Source organism: Ursus maritimus, unplaced genomic scaffold, assembly GCF_017311325.1.
Source record: "Ursus maritimus isolate PB19 unplaced genomic scaffold, ASM1731132v1 scaffold_7, whole genome shotgun sequence".
Classification (NCBI taxonomy): domain Eukaryota; kingdom Metazoa; phylum Chordata; class Mammalia; order Carnivora; family Ursidae; genus Ursus; species Ursus maritimus.
This window is the reverse complement of record NW_024426885.1, coordinates 55,938,395-55,964,215: the sequence shown is the minus strand read 5'-3', so window position 1 is coordinate 55,964,215 and position 25,821 is coordinate 55,938,395. Positions and strand designations below refer to the sequence as shown.

At 41.8% G+C, this 25,821-nt stretch overlaps 1 protein-coding gene across 1 annotated transcript; it reads left to right on the top strand.

Moving 5' to 3' along the window:
- Positions 1 to 1,638: 1,638 nt before the first annotated feature.
- DDX21 (DExD-box helicase 21) lies at positions 1,639 to 25,604 on the top strand. Its single transcript, XM_008695963.2, has 15 exons — positions 1,639 to 1,833; positions 3,715 to 4,164; positions 5,941 to 6,016; positions 6,880 to 7,058; positions 8,514 to 8,631; positions 9,892 to 10,077; positions 11,398 to 11,543; positions 13,309 to 13,458; positions 13,849 to 14,010; positions 15,207 to 15,326; positions 16,881 to 16,954; positions 18,557 to 18,716; positions 19,530 to 19,664; positions 22,452 to 22,496; positions 23,041 to 25,604. The coding sequence occupies exons 1-15, from the start codon at positions 1,747 to 1,749 to the stop codon at positions 23,335 to 23,337; spliced, it is 2,385 nt and encodes a 794-aa protein (XP_008694185.1). The 5' UTR covers positions 1,639 to 1,746; the 3' UTR covers positions 23,338 to 25,604.
- Positions 25,605 to 25,821: the final 217 nt, after the last annotated feature.

Below are 25,821 nucleotides of genomic sequence, written 5' to 3'. Positions count from 1 at the left end.
CAGGTATATTACAAAGGAACTTACATAGTTTGTAAGCCTTGACAATTTTCCACTAAGTAGTGTTCTGGGCTTACTCTCTTGTTGAATATCTACTGAAAATAAAAATGCCCCTGTACTGTTTATAGCAGTTATCATAGCAGTATCACAAAGGTTCCTTGAGGCAGGGATTGGGCCTTCACTTAGGTACTCCAAAGTCTGAAGTACAATGCTGAAGTCCCAGATGTTAAGCCTTTTGTCAGTTGGTTGATGGCATTCATGCTTGCTCCCCCTTCTCCCACACCTAATACCAGGATAACTGAATTGCTTTCCTGCCTGGGCATATAGCTAGAATTTATTTTAAGGGGTTCCTTCCTCTCCCCCACCCCCAACATTGCCATCTTAATGGTCAATCAACATTTAGTGTCAATCTATGTGCCAGGTGCTGTTCGAAATCTTCAGGATACAAAAATGGATAAATCAAGGCTCCTAGCTTAAAGATATGAGTATAAGTTAAAGCATTGCTGTAGTACATAAATTTGTTAAAAAACAGACTGTGAAACATCAAATAGTTTATGTGAAACTTAATTTTTCCTTTAAACTGTCATCAAAAATGTGCAGTAAAAACTAATCTTATACAGAAATAAAACTTACAGCATTTTCCTTTGTCATAAAATGATTATATTTTAAGTTGTCTTTCTAAACACCTGCAAGTTTTAATAGCTCTCATTTATCAGGCTTTACGTGCCAGGCACTACTAAATCCTTTTCATTCATTATCTTACTTAATTTTCTGAGACCATGAGGTAAGTTTGTTATCCCCTTTTCATGCACAAGAAAGGTTCAGATTAAGTAACATGTGCAAATTCACAGAAAAAACAGGGCAGGTTTTCAAAGCCAGGCATGATTTCAACTGATTTTCAAAAATGATTTTGTGTTAAAGCGGCTCTCAATTCTTTGGATCCCTAGTTCTTCAGAAAAGTTTAGCGACATTGTCATACATCATTCAATGGACCATTTTCCCCTCAACTCCTTGAATTAGTATATTGTTCAAATATGCAAGATTTAGAGCCCTGTATTTTCTTATAGAGGTCCATGTGATTTGGGGGCCCTTTCCACTGGTCCCAAGGCCGGTTCAGGTGCCTCCCTTTGTCCTCAGAACAACTGATATCCGTCTAGCTCCCAACAATCTACAACTTTATAGTTTCCTGATGACAACTCTTGTATATTGTCGGTTACGGGATCCCAGCCTTGTTTCTCACCTGACATCACAGTGAATGCTCAGGGGATGTCTACGTGCACGCATAAAGGAATGACCAAAGCCCGACCGAATTTTAGCTCTTATCCAGGCTTGTGAGTCTGGGCGTCTCCTCTCAGTGTCGACTTTTGCACAAGGTGATCAAGAATACACATTTGTCGCGTCTGTGCGTGGAAGTATCTTGCCAAACTCCTGCAATCTAATATAAAACACGGAAGAGACATCACAGAAAAGCAGCAAGTCATTTAACAGGCCGGGGCTAGGGAGAATCCGGCACAGTTGGAGCCTCCTAGTCCAGGCACGGTGAGCAGGGAATTCACTAACCCCCACCTGCCGGAGCAGCCGGTATTTCGGGGCTACCACGTGGGCTCCGGCCTCCCTGGGGCTTTCTGCTTCCGCAGGAACTGCTTTGTACCGGAAGTGACGGAAGTGGGTGTTCTCGACCGGTAGTACAGTCCCTTCCTCTCCACGCGGTGAACCTGACCGGTCGGCCTGAATTGCTTGTGCTGAACGATGCCGGGGAAACTCCTTAGTGACGCGGACTTGGACTCAGACACGGCCATGGAAAAAGTGGAGACACCGCGAAAGCTGAATGAGAAGGTGCCACCGAGGGCCTAGGGACCTGGGGCGCTGAGAGGAGCGGGGTACGGGTGCGGGGTGGGGTGCCGGGCTGGGAGCCCTTGGCGCGCACCGGGACCCGGCGCGTCCAGAGCCCGGCGTGGGGTTCGGCCGAGGGGGTGCCAGGGGGCCGTGCTTTCCGCTGACGGTGGGCGCGCGAGCGGCCCAGGGGGACCGGAGCTGGGGTGAGCGCCGCTCCCACGTGGTCCGGGGCGCCCTTGGATGTTCACGGTTGAGCCCCACGTTGCTGGCTCAGGCTCTGACCTGACTCCGGGCGTGAGCGTGTGCGGAGGGAATTATTGGTCAAGGTAGGGACTGAAGCTTTAGACTAGACTAGCGACACTTCAAACCCACCTGCACACGTGAGCGGCGTCTGCAGTGACACTTGAGTAGTAAGGGAAGTACCGTTTGTTTTCCGGTAAGCAGCCTTTAGAAGATGAAGTATTCGGCTTAATGTCTCCTGACCAGATTTTCCGTGGAAATGTAAAGTTGTGTTGTGCTGAGTGTACACCATATTTTTGATAGAGGTCGGCAGTGTGTAGTGGTCTTAAGTTACCTTGATCGCTGTCTGTCTCTTTACTTCCTTAGTTAGTGATTTAACTTGTGACCGATTCTCTGTGCTGAGATAAGGACAGTGAGAACAAAGATTGTCCCTGAATTCCTATTGTGCATGACTTAGAATTTCCTTTCCTTGGCTGTGTATGGGTCTTTTTGATGGGGAGTTTTTACAACAGCAATATTTTGGCGTTGTAAGAAGCCCGGGGAGCACAGACTTGTCCCCACAGGTGGAGAGGAAGTGGTCCTGGTTTACCTGCTCCGCCCCAGTGAAGGTACTCAGTTGTGGGATGCTCAAGTGAAGAGGGACGTCGCGAAACCCCATTACATTCCAGAAGAGACCACTGGGTTAGGGATGAAAGAACTGAAGTCTTGTGGGGAGACCAGATTATTTTTCAGGTGTCTGAAAAATGATGGGGTGGGAAAGATTACCCTCATTCATGATCTGAGAGCAGAGGCAGAGCCTGAAGTTTTAGGGAGGCCGATTTCAGCTAAATGTAATAGTCTCCATACTTCTGGGACTGGCCTTTCAGAGAGGTTTTAACAGAGGCTACAGCACCTGTCTACCTGGTTTCAGTACTGTTAAGTAATTAACTTTCAGTAATAATGAAAAGTTGGGAAAGGTCAGACGTTTCAGGTAGGAGCCATTGTCCTGGGTTTGGTTTGGAGGTTTCACCCATTCCACTTCCTTGTTATAGTGCTTCCCCCACCCCCTTTAAATTAGATACATCTTTTTTACACATGGGGTGATAGATTGTGGGGTTTTATAGGTTTTTGGTTCAGAAAGTGTCTCTGTAAATTCATTTGCACTTGTCAGATAGCAAGACAGGTATTATAAATCCCTATTTTACCTGTACAGGCATTCTAGCAGAGAAAGAAATCTGTTTAACATTGTCCCTCTGTGGACGTATATGGCCTTAATACTCTATTAGAAATAAATACTTGATCACTTCCTGTAGTCATACATATTTAGTTTAGAGCCTTTTGGAGCATCCCATGAGCCACTCCAGATCCCCTATGAAGGCTTGACAATGTATTCAACCAACATGAATTGAAGAGATACCAAGAAGTATTCTCTTCTAAGCTGATGAAATCATTGATATACACTGTAGTTATTTCCATACACCCAAGAAATGGTACTAAAAACCATAGTGTTTTGACTTATTACAAGGTGAAAGTACAAATGTTGAAAAATGCCCCCAAATTGTGTTCTTCATAATTATGTGATCTTGAAATAGTCCAGAATTGATGTATCATACAAATGTATACATGCTTTGCTCAGTAGTTTGTATTTTCTTTATTTTTTAGAAAGGTAGAAAAGAGAAGCCAAAATCTAGTAAGACTGAAGAGGCAACAGAAGTAAAGGAAGAAATTATTTCCCCCAAAGCTAAAAAAGTTAAAAAGAAAGCCGAATCTAATGAGGTTGACATGAATTCTCCTAAATCCAAAAAGGCGAAAAAGAAAGAGGAGCCATCTCAGGATGACATTATTCCTCCTAAAACCAAAAGTGTGAAAAAACTAAAGGAGTCCATTGAAAAGAAAGTTGTTTCTCCTAAAACCAAAAAGGTAATAAAAAGTGAAGAACCTTGTGAAGAAGAAATAGATGCTCCTAAGCCCAAGAAGATGAAGAAAGAAAAGGAAATGAATGGAGAAACTGGAGAGAAAAGCCCCAAACTGAAGAATGGATTCCCTCATTCCGGACCTGTCTCTAACTCCAGTGAAACACCAGGGGAAGAAAGTAACGGTGAATTAGAGCAGGTGGGGTTGTATTTTAGTATACAGAATGTATCTTTCATTGTTGTTTCAGATAAATAAGTAGCTAATTGCTCCTGGTATTATTTAAAAGTGGGAGAGGGGTACGTGACTGGCTCAGTCAGCAGAGCATGCAACTCTTGATCTCCCTTCTCTCTCTTTTTTTTTTTCTTTTTTTTTGAGATTTTATTTATTTGAGAGGGCAAGAGAAGGAGCAGGGGGAGGGGCAGAAGGAGAGGGAGAAGCAGACACCCAGCTGAGCAGGGAGCCTGATGTGGGACTCGATCCCAGGACTCTGGGATCAACGACCTGAGCCGAAGACAGACACCCAACTGATTGAGCCTCCTAGGTGCCCCTATTTATTTTTATTTTTAGAGGGAGGGAGAGAAAGCGAGTGTGCGCTAGTGGTGGGGAAGAGCAGAAGGAGAGGAGAGAGAGTGTCTCAAGACGACTCCACGCTGAGTGCAGAGCCAACTCGAGGCTCAGTCTCACAACCCTGAGATCATGACCTGAGCTGAAACCAAGAGTAGGATGCTTACCCAACTGAGCCAGCCAGGCGCCCCTTTGCCCTACTTTTAAATATTAAATATTTTTAATGCTTCCATAATACATCATATAAATGTTTAGAAATCACTTAATTCCTCTATTGGGCATTTAGATTTTTTTACTTTAAAATAATGCCACAGTGACCACTTTGTCATAAATGTTTGTTTCTTGCTTTCTGTGGATATATGTGAAAGATGTGGCTGTGGAAAACGGTTAATGACCTTTTCAGCAGTACAGAAGTCCCCCCTGATCTGACGTCTTGCTTTCCAGGGTTTCAGTTTCTTTCTTTTTTTTTCCTTAGATTTTATTTATTTTAGAGAGAAAGAGAGCATGAGGGGGTGAGGGGGTGGTGGTGGTGGTGCAGAGGGAGAGAGAATCTTAAGCCAACTCTGCTGAGCACAGAGCTGGAGGCGGGGCTCGATCTCACAACCCTGAGATGATGACCAGAGCTGAATGCTCAACCAACTGAGCCACCCAGGCGCCCGCTTTCCAGGGTTTCCGTTATTCCCTGTTAACCATGTTCAGGAGCAGATCATTCTCCTGCTGACACATTGTCAAAAGGTTAATAGTAAAAAAAAAAAAAAAAAAAAGTTAATAGTAGCTGCATCACAATACCTATGTCATTCACCTCACTCCATCTCATCACTTGGGCATTTTATCAGCTCACATCACTCCAAGAAGGGTGAATGCAGTACAGGAAGATATTTTGAGAGAAAGAGAGACCACATTCACATAATTTTTATTATGGTTTATGGTTATAATTGTTCTATTATTACTGTTGTTAGTCGCTTATCGTGCCTAATTTATAAATTTATCATGGGTATGGTATAGGAAAAAACATAGTATATATAAAGGTTCCATACTGTCGACAGTTTCGGATATCCACTGGGGGTCTTAGAACAAATCCCCTATGGATAAGGGGGGACTGCTGTATATTGTTGGTATGGGATGGCAGTGCAGTAGTTCTTAGTCGGGACTGCATCTGCCTACACTCCCCACACACGTCGTATAGATACAGTATATGTTTGCTACAGATTTTTCTTTTCTTAGGGTTTTATAGATGATTATGATAAATTTCCTTTTCGGGTCTTGACTTACCTACCAAAGTTTCTCTGCCTTTTTGGTTGATTTAGAAGAGATGTTTTAGAATTGGTTCTGTTTCTTTCTCAGAAGGCTTCTCTGATTATATGTCGGGGTGAACTTACTGATTTCTTTCTGTGGCCCTTTACTTGATAGGAAATACCTGTGGAACAAAAAGAAGGAGCTTTCTCTAATTTTCCCATATCTGAACAGACTATTAAACTTCTCAAAGGTAATATTTTTGGAAATATTGTGTAATGTTAGAATATTTATTTGGAAGCACTCCACTGTTTTTGTTGAGATAAAGGACATATATGCAACCATATAATGAAGTAGATATATATATACATTATAGGACTGTACTAATGATGGCTTTCCTGCCCCCCCCCTTTTTAAGATTTTATTTATTTATTTGAGAGAGAGAAAGCCAGAGACAGAGCATGAGTGGAGGGGGAGGAGTGGAGAGAGAGGGAGAAGCCGGCTCCCCGCCAAGCAGGGCACCTGGAATCATGACCTGAGCAGAAGGCAGACACTTAACTGACTGAGCCACCCAGGCGCCAGGCTTTACTGCCTCTTAAATCAGTGATTAACTTTTATTCCAACCAATACGTGTATTCAGAAGTGTGAGGACTGATTGCATTGGTGCAAATAAATGGTTCATGCCATGTTCATATTTTCTTTTTATCTTCTCCCACTTCTTGAGACATCTCTTAACAATACCAGCCTTGCTCAGAACTCAGCCTGGCAGTGTGCCTGTGAATGAACTAGGTAGTCACAGATGCTGGAGTTGGTGTTTTCTGAATCGGGTGTGGCATAGTCTGGATTGCAAAGCACCTGATTTGGGGGCTTCTGTTGACCTGTGGATGAGATTTCATGACAAGTAACTAAACCCTTAAAATCATATTTACTATAATTTGGTGCTTTAAAGTTTGCTGATATTCTTGAAACCAGCAGATCCCTCACAACCAGAATACATTGGAACCTGCCTTTGTAGAGATTGAGCAGAAGATAGAATTCCTTAATTCTGCAGGACCAGAAGCATGGCTAGGATTTTAAGAACTGCGATGTCAGATAACATGGTTAATTTGTTCACAGCCCGTGGGGTGACCTTCCTGTTTCCTATACAAGCAAAGACATTTCACCACGTCTATAGTGGAAAGGACTTAATTGCACAGGCGCGGACAGGAACTGGGAAGACATTCTCCTTTGCCATCCCTTTGATTGAGAAACTTCAAGGAGAACTGCAAGACCGGAAAAGAGGCCGTGCCCCTCAGGTAACTAACTTTAACACAGACCTCAGGGGCTCCATGTCTGCACAGGAGAAAAAGCATCTTTTAGGCATTGTTTACATCATATACTGGAGTTTTTTACTGGGTTCTCCTAAAAGCCTTTTTTTTTTTTCTTTTAATCTATTACAGATTTTTATTTGAAGCTAAAGCAGGATGATTCTTTTAAGATTGTTGGCCACAAACCCTGTATATTTAAATATTACAATCTGCCCCATGGTTGTGATCACCTGTATTATTAATGCTCATTGTGTTCCCTTCAAATTATTAGATGTCCCTGGGGCTTACAGGTTTGATCAGGTGTCTTTGACCATTTTTACCGAGATGGAGAAAGCAATTTTAATAGAGACGCGTGAGTAGAAGGAGGGGTACTCAGAGAGGTGAAGAGACCAAGCTTCCTTGTCAAGATGGTGCTCATTGGGTTCATTTCTGGAGAACCTGGCATTTGACAAACCTTAACCTCACTGAAATGCCTACGTTGTCATTGTGGTTATGGCTTCTTGCACTTGACTTTCTGGCCCCACCTCACTTGTTTACTGTTTTGCCAGTGTCCGTACTCACCCCTCATTCATTCATTGTTTATTGCTGTAAACAAATGCAGCATTAAACAAATGAATTATTGCAGCTTAGTGCATAGTGGATATTCAGTAAATATCTGTTGGATAAATTTATCTGATGAATCAAAAAGATGTTCTTAAATCATACTCGTTTCATGCTGTTACCCTGCTTAAGGATCTGTAGTATAGTAGGTTCATGTTGTATGTCCTGTTCGGTCAAACTCAGTCTGCTCTGGGATTCAAAGCCCCTCACCATGTTGGTCCTGCTTTAACTAGTCTTTGTTCTACTTTCAGTTTACTGTAGTGTAGAGGTTTAGTCTATTGGCTTTGGAGCCCAACTGTTTGAATTTAAACCCAGGCTTTGCTTCTTAGCCTTTCAGTTCAGAATCTTTGGTGTGTTTATTATAGGTGCAGTTGTACGATACAGTTGTGGATGGGTCAATAACTTGTAAGAATTAAATGAGAATAATGCATAGTAAGCATTTAGTGGGACCTGAGACAGTAAAAGCTCAAAGATTAGCTAATGTTGTTACAAGTGTTACTCCTTGCTTGAGTTGTTGCTTTCCCAGAATGCTATTTAAGTAGTAGCAGCTCCAGGAAACTCCGCAGTTCCTCTGGCCTCATGCAGCCCTCCTGGAGCACCGGTGTTTGGGCCCTACGTCCCTTCTAATCGGTAGGATCGCAAACTTTTTTTCTGAGTAGATTTATCAGGGACTGTATTACATTTATGATCCTTCCCCACACAAAGTACATTGCAAAGCATATAATAGATGTTTTGAAAATACTTGGTAGGATGATGAGTTGAGCCTTCTGGTGAATCCCAGATTTATTAAGAAACAAATACTGCATAATAGTGTGAATTCAACGATGAGTTTTTTGTTTTCAGGTGCTGGTTCTTGCACCCACGAGGGAGCTGGCAAATCAAGTAAGCAGAGACTTCAGTGACATCACAAGAAAGCTGGCAGTGGCTTGTTTTTATGGTGGAACACCCTATGGAGGTCAGAGTAAGTAAACCCGAAAGTGAGGGAAGGAAAATGCCAACCATTGTTGGATGCCCTGGTTGGATTTCTCTGACCTCGACATCTGGTTTTACCTAGTTTAGTCACTTACAGTGGTTTTCGTTTGTCATTATTGTTTAAAATGGTCGAGAACATGGTCCTACATAATGATGTGTCAAATCCTATGTTCTTAAATCTTGGATTTAAGTTACTTGGGTTTTTGTATTACTTACCTATGTGTATCTAAAGGCTATAAAGAGCTCTTACTGAACCTAAGAGGATAGAGTCCATTTGAGCCCTCGGCACTAGAAAGTCATGATTCAGAGTTACTCTTTTTATCTGTCAGGGACAATGGATCTGCTTCTTTGGGGGTCTTTGTTTCTTTCTTGCTGCAGGTGGGCGTTCTTTCCTCTGGGCCCAAGGGCCAAATGTTGCAGGCTCCTATTGTAGGATTCCATTACCTACCAGTTCAAGACCTTGAAACTGTATTATGTAGAGCAGATAAATAATTCAGGAAAGGATTTAAGGCATTAAAAATGTTGCAATTGGCATGCAAGGCTTGTGATTATTTCTTCTCAGCTTTGGTTAAATGAACTGGGCTTTGGCATCAGAAAAGTGTGTGTTTGATTGTAGACTCTGCTCACAGTGTGATTTTAACTTCAGGGTGCTTGATTTTTCTGTACTTTATTTGCTTGTGTGAAAAAACAAGGTTACTAAACTCGTCCTGCAGGGGTGTTGTGAGGATTGAATTGGCTAAGGTATGTAGAGTGCCCCATGTGACCCCTAGACTGCCAGGGCGATTCAGTAAAAAGTTGCGTCCTTATCATCTCACCTCATTGTACTGGACTCCATTTTCCTGAACGTCTCTAGACCTTCTTGAAATACTTGCACTTCTACCCGGTCTCATTCTCTCCATACCTGCTTACCTTATATAAAGTTCTTCTTTCTTTAAGAATCTCGTTCTCACTTTGTCTGTGAAACCTTGACACTTTCCACCACCAAGGAAGTCATTCCTTTCCTGGTACTTCCATCCCGCACTGGTGCGTTTTTCTGCTAGTCACATAATACACGAGACTGTCACCTCTTACCTTTTCCCCCTAGATTATCTTGAGTTCCCCCTTGAGTATCTTTATCTTTGATACTTAGCATATTACCTTGTGTTTTTAGTTAATAAATATTTGAGAATAAAAATGTATTTAATTGGTACCCCAGACTAATAAAAGGACTTGAAAATCCAGCATATTTTATCATTGATGTTCTTTATAGTTGAACGCATGCGGAATGGGATCGATATCCTGGTTGGGACCCCAGGTCGTATCAAGGACCACCTGCAGAATGGCAAGTTAGATCTTACCAAACTGAAGCATGTTGTCCTGGATGAAGTTGACCAGATGTTAGATATGGGGTTTGCTGATCAAGTGGAAGAGATTTTAAGTGTGGCGTACAAGAAAGGTAAGCTCCAAATTCAAGGCACTGATGGAAGGACTTAGAGGAAGAACGGAGATTAAGCAGTCTTCTAGATGTTAAATGAAACCTTGAATTGGGGGGGTGACTTATTTAATTTAGGAAAACTTAAATTTTTTTAAAAACCATGATTTATCACATAACTATAATGGGACGATTTGGGAAGGTAAGAGAAGAAAAATTTCATATACTGCCAGCTTGAAGTGCTTTGCTTTTGGTCTCTTTCTTCCTGACTTTGTACTATTGTGCGTATGTGTATGTGTTAATTTTAATCTTACTATGCGTGTAAAAATTTGGCATAACACTTCATGAAGAGGTTGTGCCATGATTTCATTCCATGTATATTTTTTAATTTTTAGATAATGTAAATAATTCTGCTTAGAGATGTTTTTATGCAGATAGCTTCCTTGACATCTCAGTATTTGGAATCTGTTCTTTAGGATGGATGTCCAGTTATGAAATTACGGAGTTTAAAGGTGTAAATAGTTCATGCTTCTCAATGTACATTGTTAGTTCGCCCTCCAAAAGGGTTCTGTCGGGGCGCCTGGGTAGCGCAGTCGTTAAGCGTCTGCCTTCGGCTCAGGGTGTGATCCCGGCGTTCCGGGTTCGAGTCCCACATCGGGCTCCTTGGCTGGGAGCCTGCTTCTTCCTCTCCCTCTCCCCTGCTGTGTTCCCTCTCTCGCTGGCTGTCTCTCTGTCACATAAATAAATAAATAAAATCTTTAAAAAAACAACAACAACAACAAAAAAGCAAAAGGGTTCTGTCTATTTAAACCACCATTTGAAATATATGAAAATACAGTGTTATTCAAAGAGCAAACTTAAAAAAAAGGGAGGGGTTGGGGTGCTTTTTAGTACCTGACCTCAAAGAATGAATAGACTGGAATTCTAAACTCAAAAAACTGAGGAAATGCTAGAGAGTATAGATGAATATAGAATCTGTTTATTGTGTTTATTGTAGGTTATTTGCTTAGTGATCTAAACTGGATAGTTACTGGGCTTGATGAACAGGTGTTTTCCAGTTATGTCTCATAATGGACAGATTTCCATCATGGTTCACAAAGGCCAATGGTCAGAAAGCAAAATAACTTTAAAGTACTTGGATGTTTCAAGTCTCCTTCACAAAAATGACTTAGGCAGTATTTCTTTGCCCATTAGGAATCTTTGTCTTTCATTTTTGTGTCATCAGTGCCTGGCTTGGCCTCACACGGTCGCTGTAGCATGTTGATGGACCCTGGAAGAACTGGGTGAGGTGGAATACTGTGTAGGCTTATTCGGGTTATTCATACTGACTTTTTCCCCCCACAGATTCAGAGGACAATCCCCAAACATTGCTTTTTTCTGCAACTTGCCCTCATTGGGTATATAATGTTGCTAAGAAATACATGAAATCTACATATGAACAGGTGGACCTGATTGGTAAAAAGACCCAGAAAACAGCAATAACCGTGGAGGTAAGTGATTCATTCGGCTGCTAGAATTAGTAATAAATTGTATGTCATGTTTTCCCTGTCTGACGGTATTAAGACTGGCAAATATACACTGTTTTTCCAGATAAATACTAATCCATGTGAAGAGCCAAGTACAGATCTATTTCTATTTGAGTTGTATGTGGTATCTGTGTTTTCCTAATTTCATTATCTGGTAGTCTGATTTCAAAATCTTTCGGAATCTATATCTAGCTGAATTGTGTAAATGGAAAGAGATTACACCTAGACTTCAAACACTCTGAGGGCAGCAGAGAAATCTAGTACTTTGTGTTGAAGCCATTTACATTTTAGGGTCCAGAGCATTGAATTCCTTTCACCCAAGTAACAGACATGCAGACCAACTGGCTAATCGCATTTTTAAGTGGGTGAAAGGACAAAACATTCAAGAATTTTTCTCTTGTTGGTTACTTGGTTTCCTGTAGGAATCAAGGGAATGATGTTTCTTTTTCTTCATTTTCCTGGTTAGTTCAGAAAATAGAGGAACCAGGGGCACCTGGTTGAGCATCCGACTCTTGATCTCAACTTGGGGCTTGATTTCAGGTCATGGGTTCAGACCCTGTGTTGGGCTCCGTGTTGGACATGGAGCCTACTTTATTTATTTATTTTTTTAAAAGATTTTATTGGGGTGCCTGGGTGGCTCGGTCGTTAAGCGTCTCCCTTCAGCTCAGGGTGTGATCCTAGGATCCTGGGATTGAGTCCCAGGGCTCCCTGCTCTGCTGGGAGCCTGCTTCTTCTTCTCCCACTCCCCCTGCTTGTGTTCCCTCTCTCGCTGGCTGTCTCTCTCTGTGTCAAATAAATAAATAAAATCTTTTTTTTTTTAAGATTTTATTTATTTATTTATTTGACAGAGACAGCCAGTGAGAGAGGGAACACAAGCAGGGGAAGTGGGAGAGGAAGAAGCAGGCTCCTAGTGGAGGAGCCTGTTGTGGGGCTCGATCCCAGAATGCTGGGATCACGCCCTGAGCCGAAGGCATACGCTTAACGACTGCGCCACCCAGGCGCCCCAAATAAATAAATAAAATCTTTAAAAAAAAAAAAGATTTAATTTATTTATTTGAGAGAGTGCGAGCAAGAGCAGGGGGAGCGGTAGAGGGAGAGGGAGAAGCAGACTCTTCGCTGAGCAGGGAGCCCGATGTGGGGTTCAATCCCAGGACCCTGGGATCATGACCCGAGCCGAAGGCAGACGCTCAACTGACTGGGCCACCCAGGTGCCTCGGGAGCCTACTTTAAAAAAGAAACAAAGAAAGAAAATAGAGGAACCAGAGAAAGAACAGCGTTCTGCTTTATCTTTTCCTTTTTTTTTTTAAGATTTATTTGTTTATTTTAGAGAGAGCGTGGGGGACGGGGGGGTGGTGGGCAGAGGGAGAGAGAATCTTGAGCAGACTCCGTGCTGAGGGCTGAGCTCAATGCAGAGCTCGATCTCACAACCCTGAGATCAAGACCTGAGCCAAAACCAAGAGTTGGACGCTTAAAGGTGCCCCTTCCTCCCTTTTTAAAAAAGACTTACTTATCTGTTTGAGAGACAGAGAGAGATGGCTCTTTGCTTTAATGGCTTAGGTTGTTTGTTTGTTTGTTTGTTTGTTTGTTAGTTTTTTGCTCTGCACAGTGGCGACAGTCGTCTGCTGTCGCCAGCCTTACACAGTTGCTTCTGGCACCAGTAGTGTGAGCAGGTGATTTCAGGTTCCAGGTGGGCTTTACTAAATAGATCTTTTTTTCCTTCTCTCATAAGCATCTGGCTATTAAGTGCCACTGGACTCAAAGGGCAGCAGTTATTGGGGATGTGATCCGAGTGTATAGTGGTTTTCACGGGCGCACTATCATCTTCTGCGAAACCAAGAAAGAAGCCCAGGAGTTGTCGCAGAACGTGTCCATAAAGCAGGTTGGTCCTCTCCCTCGCTTTCCTTTGGGGAGGAAGCCTCTTTGAACTGATAGACCCCGTTTACATGTTAGAGCTCACCTGATCTGTCAGTGTCCTCTCACAGGTGAGGAAAGGGTGGCTCAAACCCAAGTCTACACTGACAGAGTAGGTGTGATCACTCTTGTCTGGTGTTCTGCTGCACCTAGTAAGTATAGGTGGACATTGATTTAATGGCCAAGGAGTGGGAAAAAATTCGAGGTTTGTCCGTGTAAGGCACATGTTTTCCCTTTTGCTTTATTTTCAGTGGAAATATCACCAAAGTACAAATATCTTTACAGGCCTGATGTGTGATGCTAAAAGTACCTGTACTGTTGGATCTGGTATTCTTAGGCCAGTTCATTTCTTTGGCAGGATGCCCAGTCATTACATGGAGATATTCCTCAGAAGCAGAGAGAAATCACTCTGAAAGGATTTAGAAATGGTGATTTTGGAGTTTTGGTCGCAACCAACGTTGCTGCTCGTGGGTTAGACATCCCCGAGGTTGATCTGGTTGTACAGAGTTCTCCGCCAAAGGTAAGCGTTCTGTACTACGGTTTTATTTTACTGGGTTTTTGGGTACCAAAACAGATGGGAGGTTGTATCGTTTACTTTCATGTGGTGAGTCATAGCTATCTCTTGAGTGCTAGGATGCTACGGGTGATTTTAAAAACAAATCTCTTCTGAGGTCCTTCCCTCAGAACTGACCATTGAGTGGAAGTGTGGTCAGTGGCCGCAGTTTGGAAGGATCGTTTCTGGTTGGAGGGAGTTTTGGTAGGCTCGTGCTGGGAGTGCTGTGGAGTGGACTTTGAAGATGGGTGGGACTTAGGCAAGGTGGGGGTAGGATAAACTCATGAGCTAGAGGATAGGGAAGGGAAAACAAGGCCAGTAGTTAATAGTCTCCGGGGTTAAAGCTGCCTGGGTTTGTGGGTGATGGGAACTCTGAGGGAGGGCCCTGAACTGTAGGTTATGTGGTGTGGACGGCGCTTCGTGTAAATAAATGTTGGTCTGAAGGAGCCTGTTCTGTTCCCGTCACTTCTAACGTGAGGACCCCCACAAATTGGCAAATCCCTCAGGATTCAGAGGTTGTTTACAGTGATAGAAGAAACGACCTGGTTACTATGGAGACACCATTTCTTATAAAAGCAGTCCAATTAATGTATGACGTAGATGCTGTCTGAAGGAGCCTGTGGAACCGGGCTTTCCGATACGACGGCCAAGCCACGTGGAGCTGTCAAGCAGTGGAAATAGTCTGAATTGACCTGTGTGCTCTAAATATAAAGTACACGTTGGGTCTTTTTTTTTTTTTTTTTTTAAACTTCCTATTATGTACACTGGATTTTGAAGACTTACAAACATGTAAAATATCTCAGTGATAAGCTGTTTCCTGTAGATAGCATATTGAGGTGATACAACTTTAGATATATTGAATTAAATAAAATATATCATTAATTTAACCTTTTAGTGTGTTACTAGAAAATTGAAGATTGAAATTACGTATGTGGTTCTGTAGCACAGCACTGTTTAGATGATGCTTTTTGCAGATTTGCCCATAGGATAGGGACCACTATTCGAGAGATTTTAAAAAAATTTTTATAGTTCTTTATTTTAGAAATGCTGGGGAACCTCGCACTCTGGGTATGTAACGTAACCTCCACACTTGCCTCTGCATAGACCACTCAGGTCTTTTGTCTCTTTTTGTTCAGTGTCACTCATGTATTTTATTTTAATAGGACGTGGAGTCCTACATTCATCGTTCTGGGAGGACGGGTAGAGCTGGAAGGACGGGGATTTGCATCTGTTTTTATCAGCACAAGGAAGAGTATCAGTTAGCACAAGTGGAACAAAAAGCGGTAAAACTATTTTCTTAGCCTTCATTTAGTAAATGTTGAATTCTAAAGTCAATCTTTGCTTTTTTAATTTAATTTGTATTAACTTTAAATTGTACTTATTCCTAGCATGTGGCCATAACTGAAAACTTGTTAGATACATGTTGTTTTATGCATTGTCCTACAATATAAAGCCCACTTTGAAATAAGTTTGCATTTGAAAGCAGCAGCTTTATTTTCTCGTATTTATAATTACACGGGCTAACTTTTATCTTTGAACGGCAGCTTTCAGACAATGATAACATGAACACATCGCAGATGTTTTAAATCTAGATTACGGGGTTATAGGAATTGCCTAAAAACCAAACGCATATGGGCGTTTGGATGGCTCAGTCGGTTAAGCCCCTGACTTGGGATTTCGGCTCAGGTCATGATCTCCGGGTCCTGGGATTGAGTCCCATGTTGGGCTCAGCGGGGTGTCTGCTTCAGGATTGTCTCTCCCTCTCCCCCCTCCTGCTTCTCCCCCTCACACTCTATCAAATAAATGAATCTTTAAAACAAAAAAAATGGGAGAGAGGAGACTGATTTTTCTGACAGATTAATCTCTCCTCTTCCCCTTGAACTGACTGTACTTGGTGACTTGCTTAAGGAGAAAGAGGGGGGCACTTGACAGTGCAGAAAGAAGGCAAGCACTCCCTGGCCAGGGTGATCGTTTTGTCTTGTTTTGTCGTAAAGCTTCTTTTAACTTCTCTGTAGAAATATTTGTCTTTTTTTTTAAGATTTTTATTTATTTACTTAAGAGAGGGAGACAGAGCACAAGCAGGGGGAGCGGCAGGCAGAGGGAGAAGGAGAAGCAGGCTCCCCACTGAGCAGGGCGCCTGACGTAGGGCTCGAAGACCTGAGCCGAAGGCAGACGCTTAACCGACTGAGTCACCCAGGCGTCCCCAGGGTGATTGTGGTTAACATCAGGGATAAGCATATGCCTCGAGAATGGTGTGATGAGACAGCATTTGGCTCTGGTTTTCTTCCCCCAAACCCGTAATCTCAGTCTAAGCATGCAAAAAACCTGAGGCTGTCCCTCACAGTGAGGGACAGCATTTTTCAAAATACCTGAAAACCAGCAGTCCTTAAGACCAGCACTCCTTAAAGCTGTCAAGGTCATGAAAAACAAGAAAAGGCAGAAACTGCCACAGATCAGAAGAGACCAAGAACACCCGATAACTGAATGTCGTGGTGTCACTGGTACAGAAAAAGGGTATTAATAGAAAAACGAGTGAAATTCGAGTGAACTCGAGAATTCAGTTACTAGTAATGTGGCGGTGTTGGTTTCCTAGCTTTGACAGATGTACCGTAGTAGTAATAATAGAGAAACTCAGTACACAGTGCAGCAGGAACTCTGTGTGGTATCTTTGCAAATTTCTATAAATCTAAAATCATTCTAAGATTTTGCTTTTTAAGTTTATCTTCTAAATGTGCAGTAAGTATGTTTGGTAATATAAAGAAATTAGGGTATTTAATCTCACTGGGAAACAGTTGATGGCCAGATGGCACATTAAACTATGACTCATTTTCTTGTAGGGAATTAAATTTAAGCGGATAGGGGTTCCTTCTGCAACAGAGATAATAAAAGCCTCCAGCAAAGATGCCATCAGGTATGTTTCCCACCACTGCTGTGGCCTGTGGTAGTACTTGTTCCATTTATTGGCTGACTTTGTGCAGTAAGGAGGTTTGGTCTTCGGAATTTTATTTACTTTAAATGATTTACAACCTGCTTGTTATAAAAATACACGGTGCTGAAGTAAAATTTTACAAAATAAAAATCCTAATTTGTACTCCTCCCTACGCAATCCTGTTCACCAGAGGAAACTATTAATAGCAGTTAAGTAGTTAGGGAACCATATCTTAGATATGGTGCGGGTGCTTCCCATGTGGAGATCGATTATAGGTAGTTGGGGGATCAACTGAGTTGATTATTTTTTTAAGTTATCTCTAGCTCACGGATTAGATTCACTAGCAGTGTTTGGCATTGGGGCGAGAGAATTATTTTGTGGGATTGGGCTACAAATTGAAGGATGGTTAGTTGTTTAGCATCTCTGGCTGTGTGGTGTATTCGGGGGGGTGTGGAGTGTGGGATCGGTATCATGAAAACCGGAAGGTCCTGACTGTTTTCCAGATATTTCCGAGTGGTGACCTACACCCCCTGCTTAAGAACCACTGAGTCTGAGCATCATTTTTAGGTTGTTTTCCATAATTATTATAAATACATGTAATGTTTATCTTAAAAAATTGGGGGAAAGGTGCTGGGTGGCTCAGTCCATTAAGCAGCCCACTCTTACTCTCTGCTCGGGTCTTGATCTCACAGTCGTGAGTTCAAACCCCCCATTGGGCTCTGCACTGAGCACAGAAATGGGGGAGTTTATGAATAGAGGAAATGCTAGATATTAGCATATTAATAGCTCAAGAAAGTTCTCCAAAGGAAAATAACTTAATTCAGTAATTTCCAAGTTTATTTTTGCATGGCATACTTTTAAGTATTCTGTAGACAGGGTTCCCTGTGACACCAGTTAAGGAAATTTGGGATTAGGTGGCCAGGAAGGAGAAAAGAGACAAAGAAGCCGCCAAGAGATGTCCTCTAGGGGGGCAGCCCTTCCAAAAGAGGCTGCCTCATGTGGCCTTGTTCATCCTTGTCCTAGATGACCATTTGAAGATGTGACATTTATTATCACCAAGATAATAGTGACACCCTAACAAATGTGTATTCTCATAAAAAGTCCATATCATTTTTAACCTGATTTGGAAGTCTTTTTTCCATTTATTTCAGGATGGAAATAGCTGTAGTGTTTTCTGATTCTAAAAGTAACACATGCTTGTAAGAAATGTTCGACATTTATTAACATCACTTTCAGTGACAGCATGGACTTCCGTTGTGTCTGTTTCATGGTTTATTTAACAAGTCCATATTGATGCACGTTTTATACTCTTTCTATATCATAAATAACACTGTGGTGAACATCTTGATATTTGTTATTTCCTTGGGATGAAACTTTTTATTAGTAAAGTCAAATTAGACGCAATCGAATGGCCTTATTTCTACAGAACTGTGATGATTGTATGTGTACGTTGCATCAAAATGATGTGTTAGATAGCGGAAAGATTTGAAAGTTACTGATTTATCTTGAGATGCTATTGCCTTGAAAACGCAATCTGTCCACTTCTGTCCTTTCTCCTAACAAATACACTCAATCACACCATAGGCTTTTGGATTCTGTGCCTCCCACTGCCATCAGTCACTTCAAGCAGTCAGCAGAGAAACTGATAGAGGAGAAGGGAGCCGTGGAAGCTCTGGCAGCAGCCCTGGCCCATATTTCAGGAGCCACATCAGTAGACCAGCGCTCTCTGATCAACTCAGATGCGGTAAGACTTCCTGGCAAACTTTGACCCTTGGTGTTTTGAGTGTGAGCAGGATTTGAAAAGGTTCGGTTAGACTTCTCCGTTGTTTTAACTTTTGTATGAAGGTAGATGTACATAAACAAATCCCATAAAGACAGAAGGTAGATTCCTTAGTTTCCAATGTCTCAGGTGAGGGGGAATGACATTGAGTGCAAATGGGCATGTGGTTTCTTTTTGGGGTAATGAAATGTGTTGGAATTTTAGATAGTGGTGATAGTTGAAACGTTGTGAATATACTAAAAATCCCTGAACTGTATGCTTCAAAATGGTGAATGTTATGGTATGTGAATTACATGCCAATATTTTTAATCCTAAAAAAACCCAACCTTATAAACACATAAATGCATATGATACATTCAGCCAGTATACCTAGAAACTTAGGAAGATATATGGTTTTTTTCTTTTTTTTTTTAATGACATTTTTGAGGTAATTGTAGATTTACGTATAGTAAATAACACAGAGAAAACACAGAGAGATCCCTTTTACACTTTCCCAGTTTCCCCGAATGGTAACATTTTGCAAAACTATAATATCACAGCTGGGGTGGTACTAACATTGGCACAACCCATCCATCTTATTCAGATTCCCCCAGTTTTACTTGTACTAATTTGTGTCTATGTGTGGGGGTGGAGGGGAGATATATGTAGGCTTTTAGGAAGAACTTTTCTGGAAATATTTTACAAACGTGAGGGTAATTTATTTTTATTTTTTACTTTTTTTTTTTTACCAGCTAGGTTTGTTTTGAGACTAATTTTTGTTCCCCTTTTTTCTGTAAGGGCTTTGTGACCATGATCTTACGATGCTCAATTGAAATGCCGAACATTAGTTACGCTTGGAAAGAACTTAAAGAGCAGCTGAGTGAGGATATTGATTCCAAAGTGAAAGGAATGGTTTTTCTCAAAGGAAAGCAGGTAAGGAACGTCGGGGCCTCTGTGTGACCTTGCTTGGTTCAGTAGCTTAATGTGGATGATAAAGCCCCGAATGGAAGCTTCTCCCAGTTCTGTGGGGATGCGGCATCTTTCTGCTCTCTGTATAGTCTTCTCTGGGAATGTCACCCATGACCTTCAGTTGCTGCTAAGTCCCTGACAACTACCCCATCTGGATCTCTGCCCTGAATTATGCATGCAGTGCCGGACGTGAATATCCTACTGCTTCCCTGACAATTTCTACCCAGATGGGGTTATTAAGCAACTGAAAATTATTCAAAATTGAATTCAAAATCTTTAATTCAAACTTGAAATTTAAAACCTTGCCTTCCGAACCTGGTGCTCTTTCTTCCGTGTCCTGCTCTCAGTAATGGTAAGCACAAGCACCGCAGTTCTCAAACATTTTGATCTCCTGACCCCGTTACATCCTTAATAAATGTTGGGGATACCAAAAGCTTTTGTTTACGTGGGTTATATCTATTAATGTTTACCTTATCAGAAATTTAAAAAGTGGAGCTCTAAAACCTAAGGATATCGTTCCATTAGCATCAGAGCAGTGATACCATGACATGTAATGCAGTGTCTGGGAAACTCCACTGTGTGCTTACGAGAGAATGAGAGTGGAAAGGACACCTAACCTTTTAGTATTGTTATGAAGAGTTTTGACTTTGCAGAACCTCCCCAAAAGATCTCAGGTTTCCAGGGGCATGTGGACTGTATTTCGGGAACCGCTGGCCTAGTGACCCAGATCAGGTTTATCGTCAACTAGCTGCATGTCTGTGTTCATCTTCTTAAGCAACTCCACATACTGTATGGGTTAAAGTCTCAGGGTGCACACGGAGAATAGGAGTCTTCACGAGCTGCTCCTGCTCCCCTGACCAGCTTCATCTCTGCGTCCTTGCTGCCAGTACCCTCCACTCCAGCAGTGCCGAGCGCACCTTGCTTTCTGTCGTCCTAAACGCATGCTCAACCCACTGTTCATAGTCTTTCTTCCCCCCACATTATCCTTCATGACTTTCTTGGCCTTAAGTCTCCCTGCGAAGCTTCACTGGCCATACACTAGAGTTGGGGGCATCTTTATCTGGACTTCAGAGTTCTTAGGGCATGCCTTTATTCAGTTAAATTTTATCTTGCTGTGCTTGCCTACTGACCGAGAGCCTCAGGAGCACTGTGATGCGCTCATGGGCAAAAACTAGATTCTGGTTATCCTTATACTAGTGAGTGCCTGGTGTTAAATACTTAGTAAATATGTCAATGAAGGGGCACCTGGCTGGCTCAGTTGGTAGAGCACGTGACTCTTGATTGTGGGGTCATGAATTCAAGCCCCATGCTGGGTTATAAATAAATAGATTATAAATAAATAAACTTTAAAAATATATGTGAATGAAGATTGCCACTAATTGCAAAATCATCAGTACCTGATGCTACCTGTGGTTATAATTCTGTGAATTGGGTGGAAATGAGGTGTTCCTCATAAAATGTTTTAATTAAAGGCAGCCAGGGGAGAGAAGTAAGTGCCTGTGTCAGTGGCAGGGGTAGTTCAACTACGTTTGTGGAGACCAAGAAATAGGATCTCCTTAATTGGAGGTGATGGTACTGCTACTGTCCTGTAAAGTGTTTGTTTTTGTTTTTTTTTTTAAGATTTTTTTTTTCTTTTGAGCAAGAGTGCATGATTGGGGGAGGGGCAGAGGGAGAGGGAGAAGCAGACTCCCCACTGAGCAGGGAGCCTGATATGGGGCTCGATCTCAGGACCCCAGGATCATGACCTGAGTTGAAGGCAGACACCTAACTGACTGAGCCACCCTAATTAGGCACCCCTAATTTTTAAAAAACTTTTACAGCAGGATGAATTGTGAAAAACTAGAAAAGTAACAATAGAAGATCATTTATTTTGGGGCGCCTGGGTGTCTCCATTCGACTTTTGATTTCAGCTCCAGTCATAATATCAGGGTCATGAGATCAAGCCCCACATTAGGCTCCATGCTGGGTGTGGAGCCTGCTTAAGATTCTCTCTCTCTCTCTCCTTTACCCATTCCCCCTTCCCTCCCTCTCTCTTCAAAAAAAAATCATTTAGGGGCACCTGGGTGGCTCAGTTGGTTGAGTGTCTGCCTTCAGCTCAGGTCATGATCCCGGGGTCCTAGACTCTAGTCCCGCATCGGGCTCCCTGCTCAGCGGGGAGTCTACTTCTCCCTCTGCCGCTCTACCTACTTGTGCTCACTCTCTCTTTCTCTGTCCAATAAATAAATAAAATCTTTATTTTAAAAAAAATCATTTATTTTTCTACTTTTAGTTAGGTCATCCCGAAGACACTTTTTCTTATGGTAAGCAGTATATTTTAATGTACACCATTGGTTTTGGAGCCATACTGACCAGATTTTTAAAAACCTGCTCTGCTTATGAGCTGGGGGCCAGCGACAAGTCAGCCTCTCCTCTGTTTCCTCAGCTCTAAAACGTAGCTAATAGCTACTGAGGAATTAGCAACATGTGATAGCCAAGAATGATCTCTAGTCAGTTCTGAATCATTTTGAGTCACTTTTTTTTTCTTTCTTTTTTTGTGAGGATATTTGGGTCTCCGATCTGCTTGGGTTTTTGCTGTCGTGCCTTTGGGAGGTATAACGTATTGGTCTTGGTCTGAAGTTTATCAAACATTAACACCTGGAGTCTTTGTTTTCTGATTTTTAATGTAATACCTGGTCTTTTGGAATATCGCTTCATGTACACATTCATTTCTGGTGGAAGTCTGGGTTAACTTGCATTTGTTTTGATTTCTAGGGTGTTTGCTTTGATGTCCCTACTGCAGCAGTAACAGAAATACAGGTATTTTTGTCTCTTGGATTTTGAAGTCAATATATTTGAATTATAAAATGTTCATTCCTGGGGCATCTGGGTGGTTCAGTTTGTTGAGCACCTGGTATTTGAATTGGGCTTGGGTCATGCATGATCTTGAGGTCATGGGGTCGAGCCCCGCATCGGGCTCTATGTTCAGCTCAGAGTCTGCTTAAGATTCTCTTTCCCTCCTCTTTCCCTTTTTAAGTTGCTATATCTTCATTCAGTACTGCTTTGGGAAGTGGGTTTATATGTGGTATATTTGCATGTTTTACTACCTGATAGCTGTGGATACTCTGTATAATTGAATTGAATAAATGATTCAGTGATGAGGGTACCTCTTATAGTGAAATTTTCTTACACTGCCATGACTGGTTTTTGGGCCATTATTTCTAACCAATAACCTTTTTAAATACTTAGGTTATTAATCAGGTTTTTCTTTAGAGAAAAAGCAAAAAAATAGTCTTTCTCATGCTTTTTAAAACTGAATTCAGTAAAAATCAGAGCAGGTAAAAATGAAACCATCTCTTTGCAGGAAAAATGGCATGATTCACGGCGCTGGCAGCTCTCTGTGGCCACGGAGCAGCCAGAGCTGGAAGGACCACGGGAAGGATTTCGAGGCTTCCGGGGACAGCGGGAAGGCAGTCGAGGCTTCCGGGGACAGCGGGAAGGCAGTCGCTTTAGAGGACAGCGGGAAGGAAACAGAAGCTTCAGGGGACAGCGGGAAGGAAATCGAGGCTTCAGAGGACAGCGATCAGGAGGTGGCAACAAAAGTAACAGATCCCAAAACAAAGGCCAGAAGCGGAGTTTCAGTAAAGCATTCGGACAGTAATTTGAAGTAGAGGATTTATGCAGCAGCGTGGAACTGAACACTGATTTTCCTACAAGGTGAAAAGCACATGTGTTTCCTTCCTGACCATGTGCCTTGTCCCCATCTCCTCCAGAGAGACAAGCTTAGTGGAAATTATTTCATCTGATGATAATCACTTGTAAAGATTGGGACTTCTGTATCAGGTTTCTTTTTTGAAAAGATGTATGAATTCATTACATTTTTATTCTGATACATTGTCTGTAGATTTTAAGATAAAAATCAAGCATGTATTTGCCCGTACTTTTTAAGTTGACCTGTCTCTATGCTTAGTGTCCTTCCCGGAATACCTGTGGGGAAGGCAGCGGTCTCTGGAGAGGTGCTCTGCACAGCCCGGCTTGGCTCTGTAATTGGCACTCGTCAGCCGCCTGCCTAACAGTGACTCACGTGGTCCTGTAACATGTCTTCGGAGAATTAGTACTGAGCCATGTTTTGAGGCAAGGTTTCAAACTTAGCTGGGAGGTCATGCATTTCATGGCAGCCTGTGCTCTAGGTTTGGAGGATGGTGATAGGTTTGCTGGGAGACATTTTATAGGTTAGCCATCGTTATGTACATTCTGATACATTTTTAACTTCTTCTGTAAGGTGATTCATGCTTCGGTGAATTCTTCACAGGTTTTATTGATCTATATATAAAAAGTATTTTAATAAAAAGCAAGTGTCTTTAAGGAATTCCAAATGTATAAGACGGCCCCAGAGCTTTCTTTGTTAAGTTAGGAGGCTGAATAGTAATAGGTGCTTCATGATAACATACTTCACTTCCTACTGGAAGATTAACATTGTTTACCAAGCAGGAGTTAAGGGAGCGGGGGGCGGAGATTTGCATTGCTGACAAGAGTCAGGAAACCCACTGAGAATATTTTTCACATGTGAGAAGGAAACCTGCATCTCTGAGAGCAAAGAGAGGAGCAAGTGAAGAAGCATGATAAAGCATTCTTTTCATGGTAACACAGCAGGTCATTATTAACTTCTGGTGGGTAAACTGAGGTTCTAGGTAGAATGATCAGTGTGGTTTATCAGAGGCCTAACTCCTACAGCCACCATATAGGATCTGTTTGTGTAATACTGCTATTCCATTGAAAGGTTTTAGCTGCCTAGAGACTTCCTTTTAGGACAGTCTCTATATGGTTATTTTAAGTTGTTGCTTTGAGGGAACTGAAGAGCTTAATATAGCGCCTGGCCAGGGAACTCTCTTTCTCAAATATTATTTCCCTCCAAACTTCTGCACGGGGCAGGAGCTTAAGAATGGCATTGTTTTCTTGCCTTAATTCCTAGAAATTCTGTACTGGGAATATCAGGGAATAAACTGATAGGAGAAGTTAGAATACATGTTTTCATCCGATTATGTTTGAACAATTGAAATCTAGTTTCTAAGTCCTGGTTTCTCTCACTGGGTCAGGTCTTTTTATCTAACTCTATGACCTTGCAGTACGGTGTTCAGATAGCCAGCTCAGCTCTTTGATGCTTGAGGCAATGTGTCCTTACTCTGTTTGGACTTCAGTTCTGTCCTTCAGTCCTGGATGGTTCTCTGTTTTCAGAAATTCTCTTGGCTTTTCTTTTTTGATCCACTTGTCAATTTGACCGCATTTCCTCCCGCTCCTCCTGGCGTCCCAGCAAGCCACAGGCACTCAGGAGAAGCTGATGACTGTGACAGCTCTCGTGCTGTGCAGATTTTAACTTGTTAGATCCCGGTTTTGCTCAAGTACTGAGCATATTTTAATAACAACCAAAATGTTTCACAGTTTGGATAGGAATGGATACCTTATCAAGCAGATTGAAAGGACACAATACCCATCCTTTAGGACACGGTACCTGTGGATTAACCTACAGAAAAATAATCAGGCAGAAATCAAGAGTATGTAGAAGATTAATGGGAATTTTACTTTACACAACTTAATTTCAAAGAAACATGGCTGTTTCAATAAATGAAGCTGAACTTTCTCCTGGATCCTGGAATCCACACCGTATTTATAAATAGATAATCCAGCTATTACTTCATTTTAATGGGCTTGTTAGGCTAGCCTGGGAACTGTGGTTTTTACTATTTTCTACAGAGAAAATATTTTCCAATGTATCAAACTCAATGAACTTTTAAAATACAATCCATTTTTACATTGGAGCTATCTGTGCAGCAGTTTCTTTACAATTGTACATAAAATGCTTTTTCTGTAAAATTGAGTTAATGTATAAAATACTGCTTTATGTCAGAATAAAGATATTAGTATTTCCTATTTATGTTTTTGGTGACTGTTTTCCTACAATTGAGACTAGCTTGAAATTTTTATTTTAAGGGTAATTAAATTATGAGTGTAAAAATCCAAACAGGAGAAAAAGTAAGTTAGCAGTCACTCCATACCTAACCTTTTTCGTGAGCATCTCTTCCAAGAATTCATTTATAAAATTTGAATCATTCAGTTTTGTGAATTGCTTTTTCCCTCTCCACGTGTG

Bases quoted from the DNA above. Each gene is read 5' to 3' on its own strand.
- DDX21 (XM_008695963.2), top strand. From the start codon at position 1,747: ATGCCGGGGAAACTCCTTAGTGACGCGGACTTGGACTCAGACACGGCC. The intron at 10,078-11,397 runs GTAAGCTCCAAA...TTCCCCCCACAG, and splicing joins AAGTGTGGCGTACAAGAAAG to ATTCAGAGGACAATCCCCAA. The intron at 22,497-23,040 runs GTATTTTTGTCT...ATCTCTTTGCAG, and splicing joins CAGCAGTAACAGAAATACAG to GAAAAATGGCATGATTCACG.